This window comes from Octopus bimaculoides, chromosome 18 (genome assembly GCF_001194135.2).
Source record: "Octopus bimaculoides isolate UCB-OBI-ISO-001 chromosome 18, ASM119413v2, whole genome shotgun sequence".
NCBI classification, from domain to species: Eukaryota; Metazoa; Mollusca; class Cephalopoda; order Octopoda; family Octopodidae; genus Octopus; species Octopus bimaculoides.
The window spans coordinates 20,802,312-20,811,692 of NC_068998.1; the positions used below are offsets into that span (position 1 = coordinate 20,802,312).

The 9,381-nt window shown below is 36.7% G+C and overlaps 1 protein-coding gene across 2 annotated transcripts in view; it reads left to right on the plus strand.

The window, feature by feature from the left end:
• The window catches only part of LOC106869929 (C-Jun-amino-terminal kinase-interacting protein 2), a 115,508-nt gene that overhangs the window by 73,820 nt on the left and 32,307 nt on the right, over nt 1–9,381 (plus strand). Inside the window, exons 3-4 of one of the 2 annotated variants that reach the window (XM_014915866.2) lie at nt 316–451; nt 8,832–9,215. In XM_014915866.2, the coding sequence (XP_014771352.1) occupies nt 316–451; nt 8,832–9,215 (520 nt within the window). Of the gene's footprint in view, nt 1–315; nt 452–8,816; nt 9,216–9,381 lie in introns of both variants that reach the window. The other variant, XM_014915865.2, reaches the window with a different exon arrangement.

The following is a 9,381-nucleotide window of genomic DNA, read 5'->3' on the forward strand; positions in this document are numbered from 1 at the left end:
TATACACACACACACACACACACACAATTAGGTTTGGTGATGCAAACAAGGAAAAATAGAACTCAAAACACGAGGATATATATACAAACACACTTCTATTTATCTGTTTGCCTTTCTGCCTGCCTGCCTGTCTGTCTGTCTATCTATCTATCTATCTATCTATCTATCTATCTATCTATCTATCCATCTATATCTATATATATATATTTATATAGTCATACAATTCTCTTAAATCATTTTAAAACTGAATTTCTAGAAGCACCAAAAAATATCAACAAATTTTGTTTATTTTGTTATTTTCTTCTTCCATTTTAGTCAGTACTTCCTGCAAAAACAATAAACAATGTTAATCATAAAGAATGGCCCCAGAACACATCTGGTATCAGCAATGAACCAAAGACACCTCGACGGCCACGCAAATTACCTGAAACTCCAAAGACTAGAAGTAAATGTAAGTATTTTGAAAATTCTTTGATTTCTCAATTTACAACCCTGCTACCATTTTTGTAAATATGATCATCATGGAACTTGTAATTTGGTTGCTTGATTTGTTACAAATAAGAGTTAAATCTCCTTCAAATCATATCCTATCATCCTTTCAAAAGAAGGAAGGGAAAAGAAAGAATGACCTAGATTAAAGCTTCCCTACCAATGTTTCCAAGAACTCAAGGGTTTGTGAGAGTTTACCAGAGGTTCTGCGAGAAATAGTGATAAATGTGCTAATGCAAAAGCATTTTTGAGTCATTTTCGTGCTTAATGGGTACATGAAGTAAATAAAATCATAACATAAACAATTAAATATAAAAAATAATAATTTCTTAAAGTATGTGTTAATCCCCACGTGGGTACATGGAGTAAATGAAATCATAACATAAACAATTAAATATAAGAAATAATAATTTCTTAAAGTATGTGTTAATCCCCATGTGGGTACATGGAGTAAATAAAATCATAACATAAACAATTAAATATAAGAAATAATAATTTCTTAAAGTATGTGTTAATCCCCATGTGGGTACATGGAGTAAATAAAATCATGACATAAACAATTAAATATAAAAAATAATAATTTCTTAAAGTAAGTGTTAATCCCATGTATCCAGACTTTGTGGACACCCTGTATATAATTCTCTCTCTATATATATAATGATTTTTATGTAGGGGTTTCCAATGGCACAAAATGTTTCTCAAGGGTTCCTCAAAAATAAAAACGTAAGTTTGGGAAACAGTGCATTAGATATTTGTAGTCTAAGGTATACTATGTTCAAGACAAAAAAAAATTTTTTTTAAATGGTCAATGCTGGAATGTCTATAACAATAAGTTTGTTGAGTTAGGGCTGACTCATAGTTAAACAATAACCACAATAGCAAGAACAGCAACACCAACAACAGATAAGTCAACAGCTTTGGGTGTGGTGAGTGTGAAGAATTCATATATTTTGTTTGGAGAAAATTTTCAAAAATAGCAAAGCAAAAGGAATGTGTATTTGCCTAAAGATCTCTCTCGACAGAATAGAGGGTGGGAATTGAACTCATGAAGTCTGGCTTGCAATATTCTCTGAATTCATTGTGTCTAAGTGATATCATTAACAACACAAGATTATTTGAAGTGTTATTATTACTTGTTGAAAACTTTGACCGATTGTCTGTCTGTCTGTCTGACTGGCTGGCTGTTGGTATACACATACACACACAATAAATTATTCACATACATCTATCTATTTATCTACCTGTCTGTCTGTCTGTCTCTCTGTCTGCCTGTCTGGCTGTCTGTTTGTCCATCCATCCATCTATTTATCTGTCTATCTATTTATCTATCTGTCTGCCTGTCTGTCTGTCTCTCTGTCTGCCTGTCTGTCTGTCTGTCTGGCTGTCCATCCATCCATCCATCTATTTATCTATCTATCTATCTATCTATCTATCTATCTATCTATCTATCTATCTATCTGTCTGCCTGTCTGTCTGTCTGTCTGTCTGCCTGTCTGGCTGTCTGTCTGTCTGGCTGTCCATCCATCCATCCATCTATTTATCTGTCTTCCTTCCCCCTCCCAAAAAGAAAAGCTCTACATTGTATTTGTCCCATCTTCGTTGAGCCCTGTGTGGCTAATAAAAGAAATGTATCTGTCTATCTATCTATCTATCTATCTATCTATCTATCTATCTATCTGTCTGTCTGTCTGTCTGTCTGTTCATCTATCTATCTATCTTTCTTTCTTTCTTTCTTTCTATGTCCAGTTTCTACCTGACTGTTCAGCTATTTATCTGTCTATTCTTCTATTCATCCATCATCTGTGTGCATGCCATTTTGTTTGTTCACTCTCACTTATCAAAATTATAAGCATGATATTACATCAATACAAGTTTGTGCATTGTATATTATTATTTTGCATAGTAAAGCTTTGTACTGAAATATTTTCAATATCATCATCGTTGTAAAGTCAACTTTACCCTCCATCTTTACCAGTTGAAATCTGGGAGGGGTCAATGTAATTAGTTAATCTTCTTCCCCTAAGAAATAGCTGGCCCTGTGCCAAAATTTAAAACCATAATTATTTACATTGTGCCAAATAAATAAGCTACTATTGGGGTCAGCAGATGCAGTAGGATCTCTGGCAGATTGACAATGAACCAAGAATTCAGATGTGATGTGCATATAGGAGTAGCTGGTAGTCAAAGCAACTATGACTTGCTAATGAGATGTAGTTTATAGTTTCCAAGGGACTTGTTTAGTGTCTATGATGGTTGTAGTAAGAGATATGAACAATATGTGAACAGAAGGCGTAAGAGTGGCTGTGTGGTAAGTAGCTTGCTTACCAACCACATGGTTGTGGGTTCAGTCCCACTGCGTGGCACCTTGGGCAAATGTCTTCTACTATAGCCTCGAGCTGACCGAAGCCTTGTGAGTGGATTTGGTAGATGGAAACTGAAAGAAGCCCGTCGTATATATGTATATATATATATATATATATATATATATATATATATATATATATATATATATATATATATATGTATGTGTGTGTATGTGTTTGTGTGTCTGTGTTTGTCCCCACATCATCGCTTGACAACCGATGGTGGTGTGTTTACGTCCCAGTAACTTAGCGGTTTGGCAAAAGAGACCGATAGAATAAGTACTAGGCTTCCAAAGAATAAATCCTGGGGTCGATTTACTCGACTAAAGGCGGTGCTCCAGCATGGCCGCAGTCAAATGACTGAAACAAGTAAAAGAGTAAAAGAGAAGGCATAAAAGTTCAAGGAGTTATTTCTTTTGGTCACAAAATATTCCTCATATCAAAGAGTTTCTGACTGATTGTTGTAGCGGATAGAACTAGCAACCTCATTTCCCACAATTCACACCCTTATCACCATCGTTGTTGTTGTTGTTGTTGTTGTCAATGCCATTGTCATTATTGTTGTTGTTGTGTCATTGTTGTGTCTTTGTTGTCATGCCGTTGTCATGCCGTTGTCATTGTTTTGTTGTCATGTCATTGTCATTGTCATTGTGTCATTATCCTCATGCTGTTGTAGTCATCGTCACCACCAAGATTCCTATCACTATCATAATTACCATCATCGTTATTGTTTAATGTTTGATTTCCATGCTAAAATGGGTTGGATGGTTTGGGTGGATCTGACAAGCTGTACATCTGCTTCAGGTCCTAATGTCAGATTTGGTATGGTTTCTAATGTCAATGGTATGGTTTCTAATGTAGTGTGTATTGGATACCATTTTTTTGTGACACTGGTACTGGTGAGGCTGCCAAGTACTTACAAGACAAACTAAAGAAAAGAAACAAAGAAAACCTCCCCTCGGCCAAGTGGGGGTGCATCTGAAAAAGAGGGAAAAGTAGCTTTATACCAGGTGTTGAAGGCTAAAATATGATAGAGGGACAAAGAGAGATGTCTTGCTGTAGAAGAGACACATGGCAACCCAAAATTATTTTTAAAATAAAAGGAGATATGGCATGGTTATAGTTAGAACATATTTGTTCTTAAGTCTGTCCATCAAAACTGACCAAGGAATTTATTAATGATAACACTGAGTATTTTGAGTGAGAGAACCTCTGTATGACCATTGGACCTGCTAGTAATAGTTGTTACATCTTCCTCATATTATTACACCTTACCGTCTTAGAAATGCAAAGATACATTGGATAATTTATTTCTGGCAGAGTGATCATGGCTGAAATTCCTTGTTCATAAGTCTTTCTTTATGAACAGACTTGGGACTAAATAATAATATCAAAGGATTTTTTGAGCCAGAGAAAAAAACTACAAATCAAGCATACTGTTTTAAAAATGGAAGGATGTTGGATAATGTAGTTTTAGATATATTACAACTGAAAATAAAAATGACAGGATGGTCTCATTTAAAATGTTTTTGATTATAGATCTGCTCCGTCAGAGTTAACCTGGGGTTAACCAATAGCAAAAAAGTTCCATGAACTATAAAAGGATCTTCTGGATGGTCATTGGATCTGTTAGAAATAACAGCCACACCTCCCTCAAATCACAGTATGATTACTGGAGTGCTAATAGTAGTTGCTACAGATCCCTCAAATTTCATTTTACTGCATTAAAAATGGAAAGATATATTAGATAATGAAGTTCTTCATATCTTTTGGTATGGCTAGAATGGCAATGTGGTCATGGCTAGAATGCCTTTGACTATGAGAATTGACCTTGGGCTAAACAATACCAGCAAAAGGTTTGGTTGAACCAAGGTGTAAGAGTTTGTATGGTTAATCATCATGCTAGAAGTATGAACCAAATCTTTCTCAAGTCATATTAATCATCTTATAATAATGGGAAAGATACCTGGATAATGTCATGTGACAGTCAAACATGGACCGTCCTACATCGTAAGTTCACTCTATTAGTGCTGACCAAGGGCTGAACAACAACGACAATGACGATGATGATGGCGATGGTGCTGGCGATGGTGGTGGCAGTGGTGGCAGCGACGGCAGTGACGACAATGACGATGATGACAATGATGACATCAACAATGACAGCAACAATGAAAATCCTCTCCATATATTAAAAAGTAGGCCAAACTGTATGTAATGATTTTAACTGATGCAGATGACATGGGGTCAGTTACTTTAGATTCCAGATTTTATCATAAATCAGAATTTTAAAAGTTTCTTGACTTTTGTGGTCTATAATAGAAGACAATTACCCAATTAGCCATCATGCAGTGGGACTGAACCCAAAACTGTTAACCACACAGCCATACCAGTACCTATTATGAATAACACAGTTTTCAATACACTCAGATGTTAGTATAGGTTTTCTAAAGCTTTTAATCGTAATTTTAAAAATTCATGAGATAACTAGATATTCCTTGTGCTGCACAAATCTGGTGCACTCTTTGATAACCACTGCCTTAAGGTGTATGAAAGTCAAAACATGGTGGTTAGTCATGGGTATTGAATGTACAAGATGTACAATAACCGGATACGACATGGTTAATGGAACATGGAAATTGAATGTTGATAATATACGATGGGAAGAGAGAAATGAGTCAAGTGTAATCCTTTGGCTGTGTTATGAATCATCTTTACCTGTATGTATAATACAGGTAAACTCAAGGATTGGCTTCTCACTAAAACAATCAATTGATCTGTAAATCAGTGACATCTGCGCTGGTATGGACTCATGGATTTGTTATTGTTCTGTTTAACTCTGTCCCAACTAGATTAGCCATGACTGTGGAAAAAAAAAGAAGAAAAATCACCATTTGTCTTGATTGAGCATCAGTTTAATTTGTAAGTCTTATCATTAAGATTTGATCTCTCCACTCTTTTAGTCTTTCTCTGTCACTAGAACCCATCACTGCAAGTTCATCAAATGTCCATAGCACAAGTCAAAAGGAGGGTTTTCTACTTGATTATTTTCAACCTGCTAGAAAAGGCAGTCAAACCTCTCTCAAATCAAACACAACCATATGAAAGAAAGAGGAGCATATTGATGATTTTAAATACATTATGTTTAAAAAAACAATTAGATGGTCACAGGAAGAACATTTTCGATCATTGGCTCTCACATGATATACAGACAGACAAACAGACAGACAGACAGACAAACAGACAGACAGACAGACATACAGACAGACAGACAGACACACACACACACACACACACACACACACACACACACTCGTATATACACACAAACAGACATAAACAGACTAGTTGTAGTCTGATTTATCAACTAATTGAACACAAAAGATTTACAGGTATGTGGCAAAGGAAAGTGAGATAATCCCAGTCTAATCATGTAATCTTGTTAAAGTAGTATTTCCTTAACTGATAATCAAATCAAGGTCAGTGAACTGGCTTAGAGCTATGATTCACATAAATAGAGCAGCATAGCAATTGCTGCCTTCACCACTACCACCACCACCATCACCACTGTCACCACCACTACCACCACCTCTGCTACTGCTGCCATCACCACCACCATTGTTGCCTTCATCATCATTACTATTATCATCTTCATCATCACGTGCACTCGAGTTATTTGTTTTAAATATCCTGTTAATGTTTGTTTCACCTCAAAAAAAATTCACAATACACCTGCACATAAGTGTGTTGCGGCATATTGACTGAAAATTTCAGACTTAAAAGTAGTCAGTTAAATGCACAAGTGCAATTCAGGGATATAGATACCTCATCTCAACTCAGGTGTATCTTATTTACTCCTGCATGCAGGGTTTCCTTATACAATTTGGTGTTTCTCATATGGTGTGCAGTGATATAGCTTAAGCATGTGGTTTTGTATCAACTGTCCAGTCTATTCTGTATACTGATCAAGTAAGCCTCTGGTCAAAAATGTTCCAACAGTCGCATAGAATATGTGCTGCTGGGGCAATTTTGTATAGGCTTCTGAGTAGGTATCATTAAGCTTTTGACAAAATTTGATGAAGAGGCGTAGGAGTGGCTGTGTGGTAAGTAGCTTGCTTACCAACCACATGGTTCCTGGTTCAGTCCCACTGCGTGAAACCTTGGGCAAGTGTCTTCTACTATAGCCTCGGGCTGACCAAAGCCTTGTGAGTGGATTTGGTAGACAGAAACTGAAAGAAGCCCGTCGTATATATGTATATATGTATATATGTGTGTTTGTGTGTCTGTGTTTGTCCCCCCAACATTGCTTGACAACCGATGCTGGTGTGTTTACATCCCCGTAACTTAGCAGTTCGGCAAAAGAGACCGATAGAATAAGTACTAGGCTTACAAAGAATAAGTCCTGGGGTCGATTTGCTTGACTAAAGGTAGTGCTCCAGCATGGCCACAGTCAAATGACTGAAACAAGTAAAAGAGTAAAAGAGTAAAGAGTCTTTGCTCAACTTTCTCTGTCATGGTCAATGCAATGATCACATGCTACACGCCTTCCTTCCAAGCACAGCTGTAAACAGCAGAAGTGAGCTAGAATATTAAAACTTAGTGTACATGCACAGCAGAGTTCAAGATCAATCTGTGCCAAGTGGCTTCACCGTGTGTGCTTTAGCTTCGTTACTATGGCAACAGTCCGGATACTTATTGATCAGACCTTGTATATATATACATACTTGTGTATGTATATGTGTGTCAGTGATGTGTGTGCATGTGTGATTGGGATTATCAGTATCGATTATGTAAGATGTGATTGGTTGTATGTGTGAATAAAAGAATTGATAGAGTATCAAAGACAAAAGTTTATGGTGTTTGGTTTCAGCATTTAATACTCAAAGTTCAGAATTCAAACACCATAGTGGCACTGGCGAAAGTGCATTTGTGCTGGTGCCACGTAAAATGCACTCGTGCCAGTGCTACTTAAAATGCATTTCTGCCAGTGGCACATAAAAAGCACCTGGCACACTCTGTATAGGGATTAGCATTAGGAAGGGCATCCTGCTGTAGAAACTTTACTAAAACAGACAACTGGAACTTGCTGCAGCTCCTGTCAAACTGTCCAACCCATACCAGCATGAAAAATGAGCATTAAACAATGATGATGATGAAGATGATGAGTGGTCGATTTTGTCTGTCATCGTTCAGAGATCAATGAAAATAAGTACCAGTAATATACTAACTTCTTTTGAAAAAGTTTATTACAACAGAGTAGTTTGACTTTATGATATGTAACTAGGATATTTCAGTCAGGATGAGTCCATTGTGTGTCTGAAATATGTTTTCAGCTAGGAATAGTCCATGGTTTATATTTAAAGTATGATAGCTATGTTAGAAATCAATATTCCTTGAGAAGATACTATTTTACTGATCTAATGAATGTGTTGTGATCCAAATAGGAAGCAGAAAGTTTGATAACTGACAGTCTTAATTATTGGTTATTGATGCTTATGTCGTTAAGCAGCAGATCAACTCTGTTCAAATAGACCGAAACTACGACCATCCTATCTAGTTAGCAATCTCTGAGACTACATTACCAATCATTACTTTCCCTCCTTAAATAAAAAAAAAACAAACTAGGGAGTGTTTGAAGGTTTTGGCTGCTATTTCTAGCAGGAAGAATGACCATGTATAAGATGACTCATTGAGTCATTCTTTTTCTTATTTAGCCCTAGGTTAACCCTAATCAAGTTTACCTATGATCAATGGTACTCCAGTTAAAATCATTGTCTTTTTAAGGGAATATAGGGCTACATTATCTAATACGTTTTTCTTCTTACTTTTTTTTAGGTAATTAAACATAATAGAATTCAATTTAAACGAAATTTGACTGCCATTTCTTTTTTAATAACTTGAATGGTGATTCTATAATTGTTCCCTTGATTGGCTAAAGTATCGGTCATTATTAATGATTGCATAAAGTTTCTTGTTATCTAGACCCTCCTGTCAACACAGCACCACGAGAGAAGTCTCTGGCAGAAGAACTTCTCGAAGCCACTCGGCAAAAGCTACCACTTCTCCGAGACATAGAAGTCGACAATGATGATGACAACGAGAGCTGCAACTCTGGTGACGTGGAGGTCGATGACGATGACGATGTGTTTCTACCACCAACACAGAACGGAGCCAAATACAAGGATAAGTCTCAGGAAAATCTGTTTGATCGTCTCTTGTACTTTAACATTGCTTCGAGAAATACAAAAGCCTACATCCATTGTGATAATCCTTATATCAAAGAAGATTCTTTCCCTGCTGAGAAAACTGGGTCTCGCTCCACCAATGGTGGAGCTAGAGTGTGCAGAGCTACTTCTGATAGTGAAGGTAATCTTTTTGTTTTTTTTTTGCATTATTTTTCTTGCTATCTGAGTATGTGTGTGTGTGTGTGTGTGTGTGTGTATGTGCGTGTGTGTGTGTGTGTGCCTCTGTGTGTGTGTGTGTATGTGCGTGTGTGTGTGTGTGCCTCTGTGTGTGTGTGTGTGTGTGTGTG